Source organism: Hippocampus bargibanti, linkage group LG02, assembly GCF_051943395.1.
Source record: "Hippocampus bargibanti isolate YZ-2025 linkage group LG02, ASM5194339v1, whole genome shotgun sequence".
Classification (NCBI taxonomy): domain Eukaryota; kingdom Metazoa; phylum Chordata; class Actinopteri; order Syngnathiformes; family Syngnathidae; genus Hippocampus; species Hippocampus bargibanti.
The window spans coordinates 9,457,867-9,482,532 of record NC_142735.1 but is presented as its reverse complement, the minus strand read 5'-3'; the positions used below and the strand labels follow the sequence as shown (position 1 = coordinate 9,482,532).

At 41.8% G+C, this 24,666-nt stretch overlaps 1 protein-coding gene across 4 annotated transcripts; it reads left to right on the top strand.

Annotated features, from left to right (window-relative positions):
- Positions 1-1,388: 1,388 nt before the first annotated feature.
- On the top strand, positions 1,389-23,375 carry LOC148901479 (catenin delta-1-like). 4 transcript variants are annotated; one of them, XM_088987774.1, is made up of 22 exons: positions 1,392-1,518; positions 6,452-6,564; positions 9,419-9,582; positions 11,967-12,035; positions 12,231-12,350; positions 12,492-12,751; positions 14,438-14,719; positions 14,801-15,041; positions 15,130-15,352; positions 16,561-16,753; positions 16,831-16,948; positions 17,040-17,196; positions 17,366-17,383; positions 18,026-18,094; positions 18,296-18,423; positions 18,542-18,692; positions 18,789-18,981; positions 19,513-19,715; positions 19,796-19,837; positions 19,921-19,988; positions 20,200-20,254; positions 21,980-23,375. In XM_088987774.1, exons 3-22 carry the CDS (start codon positions 9,424-9,426, stop codon positions 22,036-22,038), a joined length of 2,808 nt encoding a protein of 935 aa, XP_088843900.1. In that variant the 5' UTR covers positions 1,392-1,518; positions 6,452-6,564; positions 9,419-9,423; the 3' UTR covers positions 22,039-23,375. The 4 variants fall into 4 exon arrangements, with proteins under 4 accessions (XP_088843874.1, XP_088843900.1, XP_088843891.1 ...); XM_088987765.1 differs by lacking the exon at positions 20,200-20,254; XM_088987748.1 differs by lacking the exons at positions 6,452-6,564; positions 21,980-23,375 and having other exon boundaries at positions 1,389-1,518; positions 20,200-21,952.
- The last annotated feature ends 1,291 nt before the right edge of the window (positions 23,376-24,666 follow it).

Genomic DNA, 24,666 nt, shown 5'->3' with positions numbered 1-24,666 from the left:
GTTCCTCTTCCCACCTAGTGAGTGTTTTTTTGTTGTTGTAAACGGGCAAGGAGGGGAGTAATCTTCATTTTATGTAAAAAAAAATAAATAAATCAGAAAAAAATATTCCCGATACAAAACCCGCAACTCCAATTCAATTTTATTTTAATTAATTGCCAAAAAGTACTTTAAAAGTGATTACCAGCAGTTTATTTCTTTTGATTATACCGAAGTCAACGTTTTTTTTTTTTTTTTTTGTAGTCTTAGTGTGGAATGTCGTGCACGTATTTCCACAAGCGGCGCGCTTCCTCCCGGGCTATTGTTCTTGGGCAATTCATTGAAATGACATCAGTGTGAGTTTATGTGGACAAGATGTGGGAGGAGAAACGGGAGGTGGGCCGCCCTTTTTCTGCTGTAATGGCTTTTAAATCCCAAATTACTCATTCATGAACCGACTAACAAAAAACTGCTGGAATGTACGTGTTGCTTCTACGGCAAGTCGTTTGAGTTTCCTCACATCTTTGCTTTGTGGTTATACTGTCGCAGGTGAGGAAGGAGAACACATGATTGACTGGAGTATGTCTTTATTCCAACTGCTAACAAGTGGATCTGACTTGAACATGTGAAAATGCAGTCAAATATCTTATCATAACCACGCCCCTTGCTGTACACCTGCTGGGTGAGATACATGGTCTTAGTGCCCGACAATTAGTGCCCGCTATCATATTTGTGCTGACTAAGATAATTCATCACACGAAGAGTCTTGTTCCTACGTTTTTTCATTACTGCCTTCCATTACTATATACCGTTTCCACACAGTAGTAACTTTGGCACGCAATACTGACGAATCTACATTTATTACATTGAGGCAAAACTACTTAAGATTTGTTGACAGCCAGAACTCCGAGACCGATACATTCGAATACAGTTTAGTCAAGTGTATGCTATAAATAAACAAGTGCAGTTTTGCCTCATTGGTCACATGTAGTTGTTCTTCAATGTCTTAATATTGAGAAAAAAAGAGTAGAAGAACATTGAGTTGAAGATGACTGTCGTAAATGCCCAAATGGCACACCGTTGGGATCTTTTTTGTACTGTTTTCAACACATTTTTGCCTCACTGTAGTACCATTTACTGTGGTGGTCCTACCATCCATCCCACTTATTCCTCAGTAGGGTCGCGGGGGGTGCTGGAGCCTATCCCAGCTGTCTTCGGGCACGAGGCGGGGGACACCCTGAATTGGTTGCCAGCCATCAATGGGTTTCTCGGCTCACCGTGTTTCTCTTTTTCAAAGAGAATATTTTACATCTCTCCAACATTACCACGACACTTTATTTTCTTTACATGCGCAGAGTTTTTGGTGTTACGGTAAAAGGGCACTTTTTTGACTCCGCCCCCTCTTTGATAGAAAACTCTCTGATGTCTCCTGGCTTTAAACAAGCTTGACCCAGAAGCCAAGGAAGGAGGGGAAAAAGAGGAGACAAAACACACGCATCACGGAATAGTCCGGAGAGTTGCCAAGGACATTGTAAAGATAAGGTAGGCGCACGGAATGAGGCTACTAAAATTATATTGTGATGGTGCCTTTGTCGCGATAATCGTGGGAACACTGCGGCTTTTTAGAAGGAGTGGTCGCGTCCATCTGGAGACCACCGACATGGCTCGCGCAGGCTTCCTCGACCTGTCTTTTCTTTTCCTTTTGTTTTTGGACTCGCTGCACACTGAAACGGTTGGGAAACGTCTTACGCCACCTTTTAATAAGCGATGATCACGCGTGTAAACACAACGGCAAGAAAAGAGGCGACCGTTAATAGACAAGCGGCTGCTATGCTAACACTAGCTGGAGTCTCGGTGGTGGGTTATTGTGATGCTAACGTAGCTCGACAGCCAAACCAGGTCACACGGTCACTACAAACCAAGTGGGCCTGATTCGATGTCCAACCTTGTCATTTATCATCGCCATAGCGTTTGCATGGCACAACACAGTATATCTCGGGCGCTCATTTTATTCGTGGTGTCTTTTACTTTAACATTTGTCAAATTGTTTCCAGTCAGTTTTTTTTTGTCTATGCCGCTGTTTTATGTGGACGGTTGGACGGCGATGATTCTGAAGACTGTTTGAACTGGAGAATCTTAGCTCACATGACCATTGGTTTATAGTTTTGTGTGTGTCAGTGCGCGCGTGCGTGAGTGTACGCGCGTGCGTGAGTGTACGCGCATTGGCCTAGAAATCTTATCTCGTGTTTGATTCCCTTGCACATCTCGACGTTGTGAACAAGCTATCGAATCATCCCGACAACATAACTGTAAAGCAAGAGTCTGGATTCCCAGAGTTTCCCATCTTTTTCCTTAATCCCAGGATAGATAAACTGGTAGGTGTCATTTCGTTTTGTTGACCACTGTCATATTTTTGGTGGTGGTGGTTATGTTTGTTAAAGTCATTAACACAAAGTGCCTTGCATGCTGGGTCCGAGAGGACAGTAATTTCATCTGTGCTGTATGTCATGCATATTAGCATATTTGACAATAAAGGTGACTTTGACCTTTTACAATTTAGGGCTTTGAACCTGTTGGATGAGTCCTGCGCAAATACAGTACATGCGTGCATGGATGGGTGCGTGTGTGTGTGTGTGTGTGTGTGTGGGTGGGGGGGGGGGGGGTACTGTCATTGTAACATTCTGATTTGTCATTTTACCTACTTTTATTTTCTGACGGAGTAGTAAATGTAACAAAAATATGATGACAATACCAGATCAGATAAGAATAACATTTATTAGTTTTACAACTGAGGAATTCCCAATTCACAGCATTAGAGTTATAAAAGGAAGAAGTAAAACAACAAAATATAGGAGGTGCTGTAAAAGTAGCCACTCTGGAGGTCCCATCATGAAGTCAAAATAACTACCGGTAAATAATGTGACACAAGACACAAGCATTCAATTTAACCACTTGTATGCATTCTCTTCGTTGGATAAAACACTTATAGATGAAAGAGAGGATCACAGTGCTTATCGGTTGAAGTGTTATGATCTTTTTTTTTCTCTGAGTCACTTAAATTTGAGTATCCGCCAATACACAGGGGATATGTTTAAATTGCAGTCTCTTAACCGTTTTACTGCTTTTTATTTGCCTTCGATGGATAATATCTGGTCAAGGAGGAACAGAAAAATGTGCCTTTTCACGATGAAAGGACAGTGTTTGAAGTTACTTCTACGCTACTTTATGTAACCCACATCATCGCGCAATGAGTATTGCGGCTTCAATTCTGTTGCTGCAAAAGAGTAGTTTAATAATAAAATGAAAACGTTACAGGTGCAAGTTGTTATTTTTGTCAAGGATGGTCAGTGGTGTTTTTCATTGATTTTTGAATTGTCAATTCTTTAATAAATTATGAAAATATATTAACACTAAAATTACAAGCTCAAATGTTTGAATATTAAATATTAAGCTCGAATGACTCAATTCAGTAGTATTGACATTTTTATGCTTTAATTATCTTGAACCTAGGTTAACTAAGGTGTTGTGACTATTGATGCCAGTTGTTGTGTGGCCTCTTGAGGTGTGCAGGTTAATCCAAAGGGGCCTCATGTCTCTGCATGTCTGTGAATATGTATGTTTGTGAGGGGCTAAGTGGATTAGTGGGCTAAAGCTTCAATCTCATTACAAGCCACGCTCGTCTCCAACTAGTGCCAGTGACATCACACTGACAAAATTCATCAGAATGCTTATGGAAGGAGGCGTATTTTCATTTTGACGGTGCTTTTGCTGCAGTGTTTCACTCGGTCGACAAATGCCACATTGTTACCTTTGGCCTCATGGTTGCAGATGTCTGGGAAGGCCAAGTGAGTCATGCTGACTGATGGTTCAGAATCAGGTGAAACTGACTCGTGATGTCATGAGGTCTCCGAGTTGTATGTGCCTGTGTTTTTTTTATTTTCTTTTTCTTTCACACCCCTTAAGAAACGTATCATATATCTTGGGGCAGGGCTGCTAATGTCATGTGAGATGTCTGTAAATCTCCCAAGACTTCAGTTTATTTATGTGATGACATAAAAACCCAGACTCCAAATGATTATTATGACAGTCTGTTACCATTTCCAGAGTCTGATTCTTTGCAAAGTAAGGCAATGTTGACGCACGCAGCGGCTCCCCTCTCCCGGCAAATTGGCGTTTTCATGTTTATGTTTGTTAAGTAATTATAAGTGCCTTGCATGCTGGGTCCGAGAGGACAGTAATTTCATCTGTGCTGTATGTCATGCATATTAGCATATTTGACAATAAAGCTGACTTTGACTTTTGTTTGACGACTAAGGTGGCACACTCTTTGTCCATCTAAACATGTCAAAGAGTATTGAAATAATCTTGTGTTGGCTGATGTTAGAATCGGTCCCTGGAGCTATTGTGATCACTGTTTGGCATGGCGGCAGAGTTGAAAGTGAACAATGTTAGCAAATGGGGAACATTTAAACAAGGCATCTTTTGCAAGTCTAATAAAGTGTCTGTGTAAACTCTCAGTCGTACAGGAATGGTGCATCGATGAAATGGTGGCTGAAGAAACCTTTTCATCTCATAAAGTGTGAATTTTTTTCTGACAGGCAAACTTTGATGAGGCAATAGTGATCTTTGCAGATGACACCCACTCTTCTAAATACCATTGTGCTTGACTGCAAATGCACTTTTTTCTATGCATCGACTCCGATTAGATGATACTCAAAATCAAGCGACTTGGACGTTGGTGCAAAAAAAGTGATTGGCACATCCCCAGAAATGGAAGAGTGATCTTTGGTCACCCCTGTAGCTCTCGCATCTCTTGCGCTCACCTCTGATGTCAGATCCACAACATCCTTTTTGTCAGGAAGTAGGTCTAAGGGGAAAGGCAGGGGCTGTGGGACAGAGTCTATTGTTTTTGTTGTTCAGTGACACTAGCCACTAGCTAAGGCCAAGAGACTCAGCTGCGAATGGGAGAGGCTGGTAGAGAACCTCGACTGGGACAGATAGAGGATGGATGCAGCTCTGGGTCCTCGATTTTGCCGTATTTGCTCTCACAATCTTCTCGTTGTTCAGCCAGCCCCCACGAACCCCCCTCAAACGGACAGCTGCAAGTTCCCTCTTTTGACACGAAATAACAACCCGGACTGTGCTTGTCAAGAAATATCTGAGTTTATAATTCAACTTGAATGAGTGACAGATATGCTCATTACTGGAAGAGATAGTGTGTAACATGCTCATGATGATGATTATTCACCCTGTCTCGAGTTGAGATATGCAGTGAGTGTGCGTGTGTGCATGCATGTTTGGACGGTGCTGGTGAACTAGCAATAAGTGGAGTGCGATGAACACTGGTCACACCAAGGTCATTTTCTTTTTGACGAGTGGGTGGGCCGCTGTGCTGAATTGGCAGAAGACAATGTTAGGAATGCAAGATTAGCTTTTATCTTTAATTCACTTTAAATTTACTTATCTTGCCTGTGTACCGCTTGTTTGCTCTTGCTCTGTCTGTCTCATGTCTTTTTCCACATACCGTCTTGATTCTTGTTTGATTTGTTTGCAGCGCTGTCTGTCTACAGGGTATAAAACAAACCAGGCCTGGTTGTGACCATATATGGCTATGTGTGGCAATAGATAGTTTCCCCCCCCTGACCCCTTGACTCCCTCCCACAACAGGTAGGAGGTCATAACTGTGGGACTTTCAAGTGACTACACCTTCGACGCAAATAGTGGTTTTGGTTCTGACAAATTTCCTCACAGAGTTGTGAAATACTTCACAGCCGCTCCTTGTTTTCTCATCGCTTTCCATGCACCGAGCACAGCCCCCATGCATTACTGTATGTGTGTTGATGTGCTGAGTCATTCGTCGGACAGACGTACAGGAACCGACAATCAGCTTGCTTCATTTTCAAAGATAAAATGTTGCAATGAGTCAGTACTTTCATTCATAATCTCTTCTGAATAAATTGTCAGTGTCATATTTGAACACTCCATCTTCCCCGCACATTGACGAAATGTAATCACCTGTTTGTTCTCCACATTTATCTGCATCTACAGCCCCTATCTGTGTCTGTCCACTTTGGCAACACACAGACCTATTGAAAAGAGTGAACCGACACCCGCACCTACTCTCTATACCTTGAACAACCGGTCACACAGGTGTTTGCTAAGCAGTGGTTGTTTATTCAACTTGTAGGGCCCAGTTGACCGGGCACCTGAGGGTGTATTCACTCCCTGATAAGAGAAGCTGACATGCCAATTGTTGGGCTCGTATAACAAAGTGATCTTCGTCTTTGTTTGAGCTCAATCCAGATAACAGCGGAGTTCTATAGATGGGGTATTGAACACGAAGTCTCTCTGCTTGGGAGCAAACACATCCACGCTGACCCATAGTTTGGCATTCTCACTATGTTGCTGTTTTTTTTGACGGACCCGTCCTTCACTGAGAAACACTTCTCTCTTTGTCTTCTGTCTCTGCGAGCAGCCCTCCGTTTCTGGACTTGGGCCTTGACTCAGCCTCTACCAATGAACAACTAGAGCTTCACCTCTGGCCTTGGTGTGATCTCTCACCTCTTCTGTCAAATCGCACGGGTGAAGGTGTGTATTTCTATGTTTGCGGATTTGGTTGTGTATAAAACATTGCAAACAGAGTTTCACAGTATCCTTTATGGCATAAAGGATACTGTGAAACTCTTTCATCTAGAACAGGGGTGGGCAAACTTTTTGACTCGCGGGCCGCATTGGGTTCTAAAATTTGACAGAGGGGCCGGGCCAGGAGCATTTGGAGGGAGTGTTTGGGCCGGAAATACTAAACCTAAAGCATTAAAGGACAACCGACGCCTCCGCATAATTTATAAAATCATTTCAAATGACTTTGACTGAGCGTATTTTACAAAGATTCCACAGCATATATAGCTATAGTTTACGTTCTAAGACTTGCGCTGAATATTCACGAAGTCTTGTTTTCGAGTTGATGACGATCCCCATGTGACGTCACGTTTGGACCGCCCCTGACCGAGAAAGCGACACACAATGCATTTTTGGTACTTTGTTTGGTCTGAAAACTTTGTGTTGATGGCGAAATTAGAAGGAAAACACATAAATAACGCCATGGTGAATCGTTGTGTGTTGCACCAAGACAACTATTTGATATTCGCTGACACAAATTCCCAGCTGACAAATCAGCCCATTTCCAACGGAGCTTGGGCGCAATCTTCTGCATTTTCTGGGTGCTACATTGCTGTCATTGACGTCTCGAATTGATATGGGAGGACTCCTTGAATCAATTGCAAACATTTATGCTTTCCTCTTCAGAACTATTTGAATCATATTCATAACTGGATGAGTAACAAGAAAACATCTTCTCCGAATCTGAAGCCATTGTTTTGATTCTCGAGCAAAGCAAGATGTCTTGGCGTGACGTCACGAACAAGGGGGTGGGACCTTCTGAAACTGGCCATTTCCGGATTCATTTTGAAGTCATTTTTATTGGTGTTTTTCATTTAACTAAACATATTAGCCTGCCTGTTTTGGGTATTTTAGATGCTATAAAACGTTTTTCTGATGTCAGTGGGAAACACAAAAAAAATGGTGGCGGTTGTCCTTTAAATGTAGTGTGTACAAACCTCATAGCACAGTAAGAACCCAATTTATTAACTGTCTTTCAAATGTGAAAAATATCCCTGATCAGTTAATATATTTGTCTCAAGGAATATGGCGTTTACATACAATTTCGCAGATACTTGGAGGAGGAAATGGAAATAGATTAAAATAACATATGCACTGTGATTCATCAAGATTGCGCCTGTTTTTAATAGGTTTTCATTGAAGGGGCAAAGTTAAAGAAATCAACATTTATTGAAAAATTGAACCACTTTCAACATTCAAAACATATTATTCCACAACGAAATATTCAAGCTCAAGAATACCTACTTGTGTTAAATTCCGCCAATTCATAGATGGTTTGTCCTGACTGCGCGCCCAACAAACTCTCCACTGAAGCCCTCGCCTTCACGCGCAAACAATACACGTGTACCGTCGCCGAGCACACAGACATAGGCTACCTGCAGTGAAATTTGCATACTCGGCACGGCAGCCAATCAGAAGCCTGCTGCTTTCTTCCGGACTTTCACAAGCGTTATAAAGTCGTGCAATTGCATATCATTTTCCAAAATAGATGCACAGAACGTCAGCCCAGAAGAAAGATTCAAAAGAAGCTAACAACATATGTGACGCTACAAAACTTAAATTTACATTAAACCGTGACTGTAAAGTGTACGTGAGACTTATGAAAGGGGCTTAGTGGCTCGTAGGAAGCAATGCAGACGTTGCATTGTGCACCACAATGATAATCGATTACTGCAGCAAAATCTAGCCATGCACATTTACCGTAAATTAAGCAAGGTAGCATTTGTAGTAGGTACATTCTTGATTTAAAAAAACTTTATACTTTGCGACAATGTTTTTTAATGTGATTAGTTGTCTCATTGTGCTTCAAGTTGTGAAAAATGGGGCAGGCAACTTTTCAGTTATCTGCCCTGTTGTCCGCTAACTTTTTGTCATGAGTTTCAGACACTGTTTTTACTATAATTTGGGCAGGTTCGGCGGGCCGGATTAAAAAGCCTAACGGGCCGTATGTGGCCCATGCCTGATCTAGAACTACTTTAAACAACAAAGCGTATGGGGGGATAAAGTGGTGTACAGATTGTATGACTGTCGTTTTATGTTATAATAATAATACATTCAATTTCTAAGCACCTTTCAAAACTCTCAAGGACACTTTACAGTCACGGGATAAGATTTTTTTTTGTGTGCGGGTGAGCAGCGCCAGCCATTGTGTTGTGTTTATTACTTACTTCGTGTTAACTGTTTTGTGAATCGCTTTGTGAGCTGTTGTGAGTGCTATTTAAATCAGGATGTATTGTATTGTATGAGTCGGAGTGCATCGGAAAACCCCTGCAAGAGGTCAAGATTGCTTTCCTCAAAAAATGCGGCATTCGCAAGCAGCTATAAAATACCCCGAAAGGCCAATCTCTACAATGATGATGATATTAATGATATCAACAGAAACAAGAATCTCACAGCAATCGCTTGCTCACATTCATAAGTGTGCTGCTGAGGCCATAACTGATGCCCAGTTACTCTACAGTTTATGCAACAAAGCTAATGGTTAGCCAATCTTTTCCTCAGACAGTGTTGTATGGTGTTGTCAGAAACCATCACGCCACCCAATTTCATGTATCATGTGGAAGAATGAGGGGGGATCATAAAGACAAATGAACTCCCTCTTCATTATAATTTTTGTTTATCCATCTCTTATGATTCTATTTTTTTAAATAGTTATTTTATGTTCCCTCATGTAGAAAAATTGCCCTGATAGGTCATAGTTAATATGCAGATCTTACATGTATATAACATGTATTGCACCCTCTCTCCCCTCGCGGTGGTATAGTGTGTATGGAGCAGTGTGAGAGCGCAGCAGCTCTGCTGGACTCCGTCAGGGAGCAGGAGGTGCAGTTTGAACAGCTGACCAGGGCGCTGGAAGAGGAGAGGAGGAGAGTGGGCCTCTCCGCCCCCAGCCCTTCACCGCTGGGTCGGCCGCTCCCTCACACACAGGTAAAAATGACTTAATCAAAAATTCTTGTTAACATCCCCTTGCCTTCATGTTACCATGCTAAGATCCTCAATTAAACATATGTATTGTTGCCTTTTGATCATCATAATTAATGCATGTTTTTTTCCTACTGATCTGTTATCCAGTAAACCTCCTCTTTTCTTTCCATTGGTTCGATAATGTCGTCAGTCTGCATTTACAATGCAATGGCCAAGACCCATTCATCCCAAAAAAATGGCGCATCTCATGTTAACATGTCTGAAGTTATCATCGGCATCATCATTATTACCGCACACTTGCTTTATGACTTGACCATCACTCACCACGAGCAACTCTTTTGTCAACCCCCTTAAACGGAATCTCAGTCATTCACTTCCTGTTCCCGCATATTATGGAATGTGGCCATCTGTCATCGTTCACATTGCTTTTAAATAACCCTTTCTGCACTGTAGTGAAATATTTCTATGTGGATGTAAGATATGAAAGCCTTTAATAGTTCTACATTGGGGTATTTGCAATCGACAGTAGCAATGTTGAAATCTATGTTGGTCATCTGTTGATAAAGGTCCATTAGGGAAAAACAAGATTTGGATTTTAAGTGTTGTACAGTTTGGTAGTCATTTCTGAACTCTTTTGTTAACTCATTCACTGCCATTCACAAATTTATTTGGGAATTGAAACTGCCATACAGTGCCATTCGAGAATTTGTTCGGATTTGTTTTTTCATACTTGGATGCCGATAAAGCGCTGGTCATGGCCTCTGGCAATGTATTTCCTTTTCACAAGGGGTCAGTATTTCCCTTTTTTCCATGTTAGCACTTTGTTCCGGCTTCAGCTGTTGTTAAAGCCCTTTATAAACCAATATGTATTTATTGCATTGTATTTTGGACAGGCACCCTCATTTCAAGCTCATAACTTCTGATGAAAGAAGAGAGTCTAAGGTTTCTAATGTTGTATTGAATGTTTATGTAGTCCTACAACTCAATATTCTGTGGGTCCTGGAATTCAAGTGACAATGACAAAAACCCAGGCACTGGAGTGGACACATTGGATTGGATTTGCCACATTTTGCACATGTCTGGCAGTGAATGAGTTAATCAAGGTGGCAAAGTATGATTCATCCTGACTGTTAGTAAGTCAAACACCACAATCTTCAAGGCTAATCCTAAAAAAAAGATGTTTTGATGGTTTTTGTTTTTTTCCGATGATCATTCCCAGTTACATGCTAGCGCCCTACTTGCCCATAGGCCAAGAGATTATGCAGGTCAACAAATAATTTATTTGTTTTTTCAAGTCAGAGATGCAAGCTAAGTTATCCACTCAAAAACAGGTGATAGACTTATTTTATATTGGTGTCAAAAATATACTTACGGCCACACCGAGCCATCTCTGATTTCAAATTTGCTGTTGACTAGTATCAACAAGCTCTTTTTTGATGGTGATCTTGTGTCATTGTACTTTAAGGTCACATTGTGCTGTGTTAATAGAGACAGTTCAGGCATACGCGGCAGCAGAGATGAAAAGTTCAAATTCCATCAGTAAATATTGTTGTTCATTAGGACTCACTTGCATTTATAGGACTGTTTTGACTGTGTGAATCCTTGGAGGCTTTTGCTCAGTTGGAAGCACCAAAGATAAAAAGAAAGCCAATGCCAAGTGTTGTAGTTTTATGTTGAGTGAACTTAATTTCCACAGAGACTGGGACAACCGTCTCATGCATGTATTCTGAAAACTGCTTTAAATTCAGGGCACAGCAGATTGTATTATAGGAAGGGCAAGATTTAGAGGAAATTGGCCCTTCTCATGAAAGTCCACTTCCCATTTTCAGAGAAAAAAAACACTGCCATTACTTATATTTCTACTATTTGCACAGGTGTTTTGAAATATTACAGTCGGAATTGCCACAGAATTTCTTTAATGTTCGCTGTATTCGTCCCCGAGCAGTTCATCTTGACGCGACTGCTGATATCGTAAGCGAGGTTATTGTGTTGCATGAAACCAGGTGTTACTCGAGGGGAGGCAACTCACTGGTGTATATGGGATGACAGACATTAATTATGTAACTTATTGGAGGAGGAAGTAGGGTGTAAAGAGGAATGGCTTCTCTCCAAAGTGTTCATGTGCATCTCTCAAAGTGTTCAAAGACCACTGCGCGCGCACACACACACACACACACACACACACACACACACACACACACACAGACACCCCCCCCCCCCCCCCCGAACACACACACGCACACACACGCACGGTTGAAGGACCTTATATTTGGTGTGTGTTTCATAAGAGAATTGACTGGAGAAAAATGCTTCATCCTCACATTACTTCCTCAGCGTAATTGTTATTTAGTCGTGCACAATTTTAAATCATTTCTGTCACATTCCAGAACGGGTTCTTAGGGGATGCAGAGATTGAACGACTAAAATTAACAGACTCCTTCATAAACGGCACACAGGTAATTGTTTTTTTAATGTGTGTGTAAATATTGAATGAGTATTTAGCTGTTCTAATTCATGGTTTTATTATTATTAATTATTAATTTACTGTATTTTCTGGCGTATACGGCACACCCAAAACAGATGACCCTGCACCTTATACGCAGGTGTGCCTTATATGTGAAGTCATATTGAATCATATATATATTTTACAGTACAGAATGGTGGACCCAGCGCATGGCGCTCTCGATGAGAGCTACACACCAGAGGACGACGTTCATGAAGCGCACTCTGTCTTTTCGGAAGAAGGAACCACACGCCGGCTTGACAACGGGGTGGGTTATGCGCGCCATATGAATTAATGAAATGTGGATAAATGTAATAGTCCAGCAGAAGACATTGCCCTTCGTAGAAGTAAAAGCTTTCACAAGTCTAAAAGAATCCTTAAGGCAAATTCTCTCAAATCCTTGTCACAGATGAAGAAACCCATCTCACGCACAGTCCTGCCGAATGACTCCATGTCTATCAGTGGTGGCATGTCTGTGTCTGGTATGAGTGGCTACAGCGCCACACTGGACCGTCCATACAGACAAGTGGGAGGAGACTACCCTACTGCCACGGTACCCAGAAACTACCATTACGGACCTGTGGGAGTTTATGATGATTACAGGGGAGGACCGCCATCAGAGGCATACACAAGTTTGAGCAGAGGCTCCCACATGGATGATCGCTACAGGTACCGGAACCCCGTGGCCACCCTTAAAGGACAACCGACGTCTCCAGACAAGTTGTGTCCATAATTTGTAAAATGGCTTCAAATGACTTCTACTGAGCATATTTTACAAAGATTCCACTGCATATAGCTATATTTTACGTTTTAAGACTCGCGCTGAATATTCAAGAAGTCTTGTTTTTGAGTTGGTGACGAGTCCGTACGTGACGTCACTAAAGGACCGCCCCTGACCGTAAAAAAGACGCATTGTAGCAGTACTTCCATCACGTCACTGTATTTTGCTGTACTTGTTTGGTCTGGGGACCTCGTGTTGCACCCGAAAGCCGCCAGAAGGCCAGTAGAGGGCATCCAAGCGCTATATAAGGAATTTATCAGCCTGTGGAAACTGAGGTGGCCACAGGAGGTCGCCATTTTGTGCCTCTTTTTCTGGGTGAGAGATATCTCCCCAATGTTGCCTCAAAATGGCACAAATAAATTCTTTAATCGATTGCAAACATGTATGCTTTCCTTTTGTGATGTTGGTTGTCCTTTAAAGCACAACCGATGTCACTTTTTTGTTTTTTAACTGACATCAGAAAAACGTTTTATAGCCTCTAAAATACCCAAAACACGCAATATGATATTTTTAGTCAAATGCAAAACACCAATAAAAATGACTTAAAGTGTCCAAAATCTGCAAAAAATCGAATTGGGCATTTTCAGAAAGTCCCGCCCCCAGTTCGTGACATCACCCCAAGATGTCTTGCCTTGCTCGAGAATCAAAACAATGACTTTAGATTCGAAGAATATGCTTTCTTGTTACACATCCAGTTATGAATATGATTCAAATAGTTCTGAAGAGGAAAGTATACATGTTTGCAATCATTTTGACGGATATAGACTGAGGTGTAGTGTCACAGAAAATGCAGAAGATGGCAGCAGAGCTCCGTTGGAAATAGTTTTATTCTTCACCTTGGAATTTTTGTCAACGAATATCAAAGAGTTGTCTCGGTGTAACATACAACGATTCACCATTGTGTTATGTTTCCTTCTAATTTCGCCATCAACACGGATCAACACGAAGTTTTCAGACCGAACAAAGTACCGCAAAATGCATTAGGGTGATGCAAGGTATGTCCTTTCTCTGTGAGGGGCGTTCCTTCAGTCACGTAGGGTGAGGACTCATCACCAACTCAAAAACAAGACTTCCGGAATATTCAGCGCGAGTCTTAAAACGTAAAATATAGCTATATGCGGTGGAATCTTTGTAAAATATGCTCGGTAGAAGTCATTTGAAGCGATTTTACATTGTGCTTTAATAACAAGCTGAGTTCATTCAAATGATATTTTGAGGGGATGTGCCATGGTTCTGCTTTTTTGATAGTGTTTGTCATAATTGGGTCACAATGACGCACAGTAATGTGACGCTTAGACAATGCAAGATTACATTTGTCACTTGCGAAATGTGGGCAAAAGCTATAACCCCCCCCCCCCCCCACACACACACACACACAAACTTGAATGGAAACCTGAGTTACCAAAGTGAAGAAGATAACATAATAAATGTCCTCTACCCACAATTATATATATATATATATATATATATATATATATATATATATATATATATATATATATATATATATATATATATATATATACATCCAGCTCAGATTATCACAGTCCTCTTTTGCACCCCTCTGTCTGCAGGCCGGTTGATGGCTACAGAACTTTGGATTCTGGTTATCGGGCCCCAAGCCGCCAGCAGATGGACCCGTATGCAGCACAGCCCCAGGTGGGCAGAGGAATGAGGGCCATGGGCTCAGCAATGGACATGCGATACGGCCACGGACACTATGGTCTGGAAGATGACCAGCGAAGTGTGGGCTATGACGAGTACGGCATGGGGCCTCCGCCCATGCACCCCGGAGGTTACGGCACCATGCCGCGACTCGGCCCTGGCCCTGGTGGTATGGATAGACGACGACTCAGGTAAAGCAGCACAGAGTGTAGCGTACAAGCCTAACTTGTATACAGTATGTTACAGCATTTAACTCATTGTGCACCGTACAGGAGTTGTGAAGATACTTTGGATGGTGAAATGGGAGGGGTCGATCCATATACCTGGGGTGTTCCCATGAGTCTGGAGCGAGGAAGCATGGTTTCTTTAGACAGCACATTGAGGAAAGGCCCTCCCTCCTCATGGAGACAACCAGAGCTGCCAGAGGTAATCGCCATGCTGAACTACCGCCTGGATCCTGTCAAAACCAATGCAGCGGCCTTCCTCCAGCATCTCACATTTAAAAATGACAAGGTGAAACGGAATCTCCTAAAAGTTAAAACCACTTTATCCTAAATTATCTGTGTTGTTTTGCTCAAGTCCTTTGTCTTTTTTTCCCCAGGTTAAGTCAGAGGTACGACGTCTGAAGGGTATCCCGGCCTTGGTGTCATTGCTGGACCACCCCAGCAAGGATGTGCACCACTCAGCTTGTGGAGCGCTGAAGAATATTTCATATGGACGTGACCCAGACAACAAGATCGCAATCAAGAACTGTGATGGCGTGCCAGCGCTGATCCGATTATTGAGGAAGACTCACGATCAGGACCTCACTGACACGATCACAGGTTCTTAACCTTTTTTCTTCATTAAAATTTGTAAATAAACATTTGTAAAATGGCACATAAACATGCCAAACATAATGAGCATTGATACCTCAGCTTACGAACACTTTAGCTCACGAACGTTTCGCCTTACGAACATTAAATTTGCGAGCATATAGTTTTGGCTGACTAGTTTTCGGCGGAGAACCAAACCACACAGCGCCACGGTGGATGACAGACTAGTTTTCAACGGATGAACACCAAACCACACGTTCGAACAGGTGGCTGGCTGAATAGTTTTCTTCACCCCCATTCTTTGAGTGCGGACGTGGTGTGTTCTCGAGTGTAGTAGTTTTGCTATTATTGCACCGAAAAAGACCCCCCACAGGCTAATGTTAAGCTGAAGAGGACACAAAAGAAAATTACGGTCGAGCAGAAGGAGATCATCGAAAAACACGAACGGGGTGTTAAGTCGACCATTGCTATGTGTGGGTAAGGGTGTTTCTGTGTTGTCTAAGCAACGGTCTCAGGCAATAGAAGAGGTTGAAAAACTTCTGTTGATTTGAATTAACGAAAAACACCTAGCAGGGGACAGTGTGAGTGAGGGTATTATTGCCAAGAAACCCCGACAACTTCACTCGGATATCATCAAGAGGCAACTACATCAACAACCATCACAAAGGTAAATAAAATGACTTTATTATACTGTACAGTTTATTTCCTTAATTACAATACAATAGCACATTTTTTATACATAAAATAAGGTATATTTTGTGTAGTTCTAAGGCTTATTTAATAGAAAATTATGTTTTGCTGGGACCTGGGAACGGATTATTCTCATTTTTAATGTTTTTTATGGGAAATAAATGTTCGGCAGATGAACTTTTCGCCTTACACACTTTCTGGGAACCAATTAAGTTTGTGAGCTGCGGTATCACCGTATGTCTGTTTCTTGGTCCAGCTGTCAGCAAATATTTACTGTTCTGCTGTGGCTGTGATCAAATAATGAAAACAAGCATCGTGACACTTGTGTGCTTTAGTACTCTCACTCAAAAAATATGAGCAACATAAATCAGTTTTGTGAAGTCTATTTCAAAATACAACCCACTTACCGTAATTGGTGTAATCACACTTTCAAAAATGTTGTTTGATAACAATTTTGTTTAAATGATGTGTTTGGTTGAGTGTGACCGAATTGCTTGCACAGTAAAGAAATATTTCTATCATGCCAGGCACACTGTGGAACCTCTCATCTCATGACTCTGTGAAGATGGAGATAGTGGATCATGCCCTGCACGCTCTGGCAGATGAGGTAATAGTGCCCCATTCGGGTTGGGAGCGAGGGTGCAACGGCGGAGAGGAAAGCTGCAAACCGCGACATCTGGAGTGGGAGACCGCCTTGACCAACACTGCTGGCTGCCTGCGGTATGAGAGCACTGGAGGAGGAACGCAGCCGAGCGACATAATAAGACAAATGTTGAAATATCTCCTATGTCCAACAGAAATGTGAGTTCAGAGCGCAGCGAGGCAAGACGAAAGCTAAGGGAATGCACAGGATTGGTGGATTCGCTGATGTATGTTGTGCAGTCACAGATCAACCGCAAAGATGTGGACAACAAGGTCATTAGGAAGTTCAGAAATATGGTGCTTCCATTTAATTGCCATGCAAAAATAACCCTTTCCTCCTAAAATGTTTCTGTCCATCCTGCAGTTAGTAGAGAACTGTGTGTGCCTCCTACGGAATTTGTCCTATCAGGTCCATCGCGAGGTGCCCAGCTGTGAACGCTATGCAGAAAGCACGCCCAGCAACCATGGCTCTGCACCTGGCTCGCAAAAGGGGGGCTGCTTTGGCTCTCGAAAGGGGAAAGGTTAGTATCAAATCACCCGATGAGCGCAGGTTTAGAGCCGTTGTCTTCGGCTTGTTGGTGGCGGTCGCACTGTTGCAGTTTTTTCACTCTGCTTTCTTCTTTGTCCCCCTCCATCTTACATCCCTCCCTCCATCTTTGCTCCTTCCTTGCTTTATCTCTGTACTGATAGATGAGTGGTTTTCCAAAGGTAAGATTTCCCTTGGTGCAATGGCAATATGATCATAACTAACAGAATGCGTTTCATTACTGACTGAAGTGACACTTCAGGGTCAAATGGACTAGTCCGTTAATGCCTGTGTCCTATTTAGTTTTGTGTATTTTATTTTTTATGAGTCATCGATTTGATCTGGCTGTGTTTACTCACTACACATTAGAAAAAAACATGCACAGATTCTGAAATTGCATGCAAGCGGCAACGCAGAAGCAAGCGATAATACAGCTATTAAAAATGTTGTTGGCCAGAGCTGACGTTTTCCATGATTGATTTGAAATCTGGTCAGTTTGCCCCCCGTCCCCCTCACACACATACAAACACTCACTACCATGATAAATTTTGAATTGTTTCACTTTGGGTGTGTGTATTTAAAAAATGGAATTATATATTGATTTTATTTACTATTTTGGAGTCCATCTTAAAAATGAGCAATCCTTCACAAATCCCACAGAACGTACACCGTGCTACCCTCGCTAGTTGCATGATTGCATGATCACATTCACCCCACTGGGAATATAAATGCACAGCTTTTCTGTTGTTTCATTTAAAGCAGATTTGTTTCTCATCTGTCATGTCTTTCTCTTTTGTTTTCGTTTTTTGTGTGTGTCACGACAGCAAAGAAAGATGGGGATGATGGAAGCGCAGATCAAGTTGACATTCCAAAGAGAACAATACCCGCCAAAGGTGTGTTTGTTGGTCAACCGAGTCTTATTAGAAAAGCCGTATCGAATCACAAGCCCTCCTTTTCAAACTGTGTCGTGCGCATACTTCTGTTTAATAATGACTGTCCAACTGAATAGAAATCAATATTCCATGACACTAAGCAAATGTGTTTCAGCAAGATTACATACATGAGGTTCACTAGAAAAAATGTGTGTGTGTTAGGTTACGAGCTATTGTTTCAGCCTGAGGTGGTTCGAATTTACACATCGTTGCTCAGAGAGAGCAAAAACCCTTCAGTGCTGGAAGCTGCTGCCGGGGCAATCCAGAATCTGTGTGCGGGGCGGTGGACTGTAAGTATTCTGAAAAAAACTCATCATTACTGTACTTCTAATTTCCCTCTTCTGTATAAAAACTGAAATAAATAGTTATTCTTAACTCGTTCATTTTATGTTTTGGCTACCATATCAGTACGGTCGTTACATCCGAGCCACTGTGCGTCTGGAGAAGGGGCTTCCCATGATGGCGGAGCTGCTGGCTCACGGCAACGACCGCGTTGTGCGGGCCATGTCTGGGGCTTTGAGGAACCTCGCCATCGACAACAGGAACTGTGAACTTCTTGGTAAGCTCGCTGGATGTTGCTTAAATCGATGTCTTCAATATTTGTTACAATGTGCCGTGCTTGCATTGAAGAAGCTGACTTTTGTTTCCTCTGCAGGTTTACATGCAGTACCTCACCTTGTGGCCAACCTACCTGGTGGACAGAGCCAGTCGGGGCGCACCCTGTCAGAGGAAACGGTGGTGTCTGTGCTGAGCACACTCACAGAAGTGCTCGGCAACAGTTTGGAGGCCGCTAAGACCCTTCGAGCCTCGCAAGGCATAGAGAGGCTTGTTCTTATTAACAAAGATGGGTAAGCAAGAAGCAACGACATGTTAGAGGGTAGAAAACGTGTTTTTTTCACTAGCCACTCTCGGAGTGCTGGTTACAGCAGTGGAACCACATCAAGATATAATTGCTAGAATTGTAACGATATGCCAGAATTGTAACGATATGCCATAAATTGTGTGAGATTGAAAAACAATTTTGCCAAAAGTAATGTTGATTTCATTAGGTGTGCGTCCTCCTTAACTGCCACCATCTTTTTGTGGATTAATTCTCTGGAAGCCGTCGTGTTACTGGAGCTTAGTTGGCAAAAGTGGCTACTTCTCGTTTAGTCGATCAAGTCTTTATTGATCTCATGACAGCCCGTGCATGTTAGAGGGGGCATTAACCCTTCCCCCACAAACCCCACTCTTTTTTTTTAATAGAATATCAGAAAAAATAGCTTTCACAGATGGAATTTTGCCTATGGTTAATCAACTATTCCTTAGCCAAGACCCGAGCGTTTTTAAAAGAAATATACGGTGCATATGTACAATGATGTCTCGCTCTCTATATATAGCAAGCGGTCTGACCGTGAGGTTCGAGGAGCAGGCCAGGTGCTGCAGCTCGTGTGGGCCCACAAGGATCTGCGTCGTCCTCTTGAGAAAGATGGCTGGAAGAAGAGCGACTTCCAGGCCAACCTAAACCCCATCACCACCAACGGACCGAGCACCCGGTCCAATGGCACCTATGGGGACACAACCACACCACTGCTGGACAGAGGTGTTTATTTAGTCTTGAGCGGCGTGTGTAACTGCTCAAAGAACCATCAATTGAGCTCACGTTATTTTCTACACCCATAGGGGAAAAGCGAAACATGATTCCACTCAATGACCTCGGCTGCGGTAGGTGTTATTCTTCTTGTTCTCATTTCAAATGTGGTTTAGGTTTATATGAAGTAAACTTTTACGTTTGTCACGCTTGTCAGAGGCATACTCGACACTGGACCAGAGGGAGAGGAGACACACCCTCGACGACACCACAGACACTTTACCGGTACTTTTTTTTTAAAAACACCAACCATCTGCTTGTTGGACTGCTCAATCAATAACATGAAACTTTGGCTTTGCCCGAAATCTCACAATTAACAATTTCTAACGGTAGCTTCCTACCCCCTCACCCCTCCCTCTCTCTCTCTCGCTCTCTCTCACTCTGACTCTATCTCTGTCTACCCCTTCCTCTCTCTTTCTCACTGGTTGTCTCTCAGAGAGGGCTTTATGGGGGAAGAAAGGGCTCCCTGCCTCTGTTGGACTCTTATGATGGTTAGCCCACCCCCCGCCCCCTAATCTCCCTCTGCATGTAACAGCATGGTATGTCTTACTGACTTCTATTCCTGCACGCACCTCTGATCACTATTTCTTTGTTCTTTTCTGACGACAAACCCCTCACAACAACCTATTTGTTATTGGCATAACACAAGCCTGCTTGAGGTCTATCCAATGCCCCCACATCGTGTTATTCTGTTTACACTTGTGACTTTGGTCCTGCATTTGGATTTCTTGTTGATTTGTGTGGCGCTATCACTATAGGGGAATCTGTTTTATAATTGCTTGTGGGGAAAGTGACATCCCCCATGAGGTGTATAATGGCCTATAGATAACACAAGAAAGTATAACTTTTATACAAGCACCTGCGCTCTAATATAGCTCCTTAGCACTCGCAGTACTTGTGTTTATTTGACGGAACTTTTCTACAAGCAACAATAGGTCGGGGGAGAAAAAAAAAACAATGAATCAGCACATGCATGAACAATGCAGAGCACAAAGTACTTCTTTTTAATTGTCTGAACTTCAACATTGAGTCAGAGTCAGACACAAATGCATTCCCCTATGTTGTCTTTCCTCCTGCATTAACTTGATCAGCATTTTTTTGTTAAATGCAATTTGATTATCAATTGAAATAGCTTTTGACATTGTGTGTGTTTTTTCTGAGACACGTACCTAATTACTAAAACTAATAGTCAAGAAGCCAACTTTGTAAAACAGAAAATATCACATCCCCTTTTAGCAAAGGCAGAGAAAGATCTGTCAGATATATACAGTACAGAAAAACAAATGTATTTTTAATGTTGTAAAATGTGAATCCCAACCCTATGTTAGGTACAAATCAAATCACACAAAATAAATGCTCATGATATGGTTTCAGAGGCATCTGACAAACAAAAGCCTTTGCTGATTTGGGTTGCAAAAGCGGGAAAAACGCTCAACTGTATTCCAATTGTGGGCACAGCGAGACCTTTAGAGACCAACGTTTTAGGCCAAATAGCAACAGTTTGGCAGAGAGTGAGCAATTCTTCCAAATTGAGGCTTTGAGTTTTTTAATTTCACTCCTAATCGCAATCTGCCAATTTAAACATGATACAAAGAGAAGTATATTTAACTAAAGTACATTAAGGTAAAGCTAGATTAATCTTAGCCTACAATCCAAAACACAATAGATCGATTCATGAATGGCATATGTATGGCAATGCTTTAAACAAACAGTGACAAATAATGGGAAGCTGCTACTAAATCCATCCATGTTCAGTATATCTGTACTGTATTGTCCCAGGTGGCCAAGGTGCAGTCACCACAGAGAACAGCACAATGTCCATTGAACTCAAGCAAAAATTGCAATCTATGTAATCTTCTCGTAACTATGATCAGAGAATAGGGAAGTTTTTCCATTGAGTACAATAATAAAATGAGTGGCTGCCTTTCCAGCAGCTCCTGTATTTTGTTTTTCTACTTTCATTCCTTTCATCACTTTGCTGCTGTGAAATGTAAATGTCTCCACTGCGAGACGAATAAAGGCCAATCCAATACAATACAATATATGGATTTATATCAATAACAGAGGATAAGTTCCCCCGCCCCAAGTAGCAAATATGCTTTGAGTGTTTTGATGGAAAACATACAGCGGCTTCAGTTTTTAGGCAAATAACGATAAAGTTTCACCCGAACAATTCTCCAATTCGATTTAAGATGTAATTGTTTTTGTTCATGCAGAAAAACTGATCGTGTGCATCACCCAGACTGGGCAATCCCTGCCTGACCACTGCTACTGAGAAGGGAGGGTGGGAGGTTATTTTCTGTTGTCTCCTCCCCCTTCTCCCGCCGGACCAATGGGATTGCGCGACGACTGTTGGCACCCAAAGAACATGTTTTCTGTTGCAGGCAAAGATATTGCAGCTTCAATGCATACAAAACCTGACCCCCCCCCCCCCCTCTCCCCACTTTTTATGTTGATCAATTTACTGTAGCAAGAGAATTCTAGTTTGTGTTAAGTTATGAATCTCGAAAGGCAATCATCTTTGTTGACAATCATTTGGTTCCCGCATTGTCCTGCTTTTGTATCTTTGCTATTAACGTTTTCGTCCCGTTTTTTTTTTTTTTTTTTTTTTTTTCCTGCCAATGCCTGTATCCTAACAAGGGGCTTGTGTTTAGACTTCAGTGTAGGTTATATACTGTACATATAAAGAGAAAATTAGATAACTGTGTCCATTTTGGCTGGTTTATTTAAATGGTTCCTTCATGGGGATCGCTGTGAAATTGAGGCGTGGCCGCAAACCAGATGAGTCGCCACTGTTGTTTGAAACAGAGTCGTATTGTCAATATTGACGTTCTCTTGTTATGATGGGAATGCGTGTCGAAGAGAGCAGGTGTGTGTGTTTATTCCTAATACTGCACACCAAAAGGTGTGCGTATCTGATTGTGCATATGCAAGGGGACAAATGCTAATGGCCCTTTTCGTTTTTCTCCAAGTCTGGTTTTTTTTCCTACATTTTCTCATTTGTTCTTGAGTCAGTTAAGATGTGTTATTCTCCTTTTCACGTTTTGTCTCGGGTTTGTTGTGCATCACCAGCAGTTTACGCCCTCCTGAAGTGGAAGAAAATGTAAGTATACCTGTTTGCCATTAGTAATCCTAAATTGGGCTCAATGATTATGGTGCGTTAACCTATCAATTGCACAAGGAAACCCATTCAGACATAAACATTTATTCTTAACTCTGTGATTCAAGATTCAATTTCATCCTTAATTGACTGAATTTTGTATTTGACCTGGAGTCACTCAAGTATGTTTGGTGTTTTACTGCCCAAATGAATAAATATGCAAAGTGTATTTGCTTTGGAGGAGTTTGACAGTTTGAGGTGCATTCTAATTTAGGTGGATGTGCTGCATATTTTCTTTTTCTCAACCATTTTCTGTTGTGTACTCCCTGCTATTCTGACTGATTCACCCACTCTTTTTGCAGTGGGTGGGTGGGATCCATATGCAATTTGTTTTACAGCATTGTTTATTAGAGACCACTCTTGCCCCTCCAACATGTCACCCAGTTCTCCACAGACAGTATATTTGAAATGTAGCCTATCCATGTAAAATTATTACAAAACATTCATACCTGCCTTGGCTCTGACACCATTCTTTTTTTCAATAAAGTATGTAACTGGTTATTCTGATGTTTTGATAAATAAAGACAATTTCTTAGACAATGTTGTTGTGTATAATTTGTCCGACATTCAGATTGCCCCGTGAGACTGTCGTTACTAATATAAGTGCTGTGAAGTATTTCTCTTTTCTTATCTCTGTGTGATATTATCATGACTTTGATGAACTGAACACAGGAAGAGAACAAATATTTTTTCAGAGCACTGTAGTACTTTTTGTTGCATTCATCTGCAGATAAGCCAAAATTGATACTGATTAGACCAAATGCACCACACCATGCAGGTACAGACAGATTGTATATAATTTGGAAAACAACTTTCTGATGTTAAGCAGATTCCTTACTTACAGACAGTGTAAGCAGTCGGCAGTGTGTGCCGAAACATGTCAGGTATTTGAACACCTACAATACACTGTCTGTAAGTAAGGAATCTGCTTAACATTAGTTATCAAGTAGACAGGATGAATTTAGTACAACGAACAACTTTCTGTACCTAAAAACACCCGCTAATTTAAAAAAAAAAATCAGGCTACACCGTTAACAACTTAGTCATGATCGCCCCCCCCCCCCCCCCCCCAATGTTTTTTTAAACATTATTTGGACGCATGGACATATTAAATGTCCATACAACTCCAAATAATGAGGCAACAACGCTCAGAGTACAACCCGTGAAGCACTGCTAATCAGTTGAATTTTCTATCTCTGGTCAGGTGCACTTTTGCTAAAGTAACATGCTCAGTAGTCTGACAATTGAAGCGTTTAAAGCCATTTGTGCATTTAATCAGCATACGTATTTGATATGCAGCCGAAACTATTATTGTCGACCGAAAGTGGAAATGAAAGTGTAAAACTATGTTTTAAGAGTTAGTCGTCGGTGTGCCTGAGTCCTTTAGGGACCGTTACATTTCGCAGAAGTGATGGTGAGATGAGGACGCTTGGGAATTTCCGTGCCATTGGTTAGACACGAGATCTGTATTCCAATTGTGGTTCAATCCTCTCTAGCACCACCAAGCGGACGTCTTCATAACTCACAGAAAAAATATGTTTTTTTTCCTTTCGGCTTTTCCCTTCAAGGGGTCGCCACAGAAATATCGTAATCATTTTGATTTAAAAATAATAGTTTCTCAACTGTTTTGGGGGCTCAGTCTGATTATTTTTTTGAAAATCTCTCCCACCTTTAAAAAAACCCTGACACATATAAATGATGGGAATTCCGGCTCTCTTCTCAAATGGTGCCTCCCTTTTTTGT

What these genes read in the sequence shown, in the direction of transcription:
- LOC148901479 (XM_088987774.1), top strand. Translation starts at nt 9,424, where the DNA reads ATGGAGCAGTGTGAGAGCGCAGCAGCTCTGCTGGACTCCGTCAGGGAG. An exon ending in ATGGATAGACGACGACTCAG is followed by an intron (nt 14,720 to 14,800) that starts GTAAAGCAGCAC and finishes TGCACCGTACAG; the next exon opens with GAGTTGTGAAGATACTTTGG. An exon ending in GCAAAGATGTGGACAACAAG is followed by an intron (nt 16,949 to 17,039) that starts GTCATTAGGAAG and finishes TCCATCCTGCAG; the next exon opens with TTAGTAGAGAACTGTGTGTG.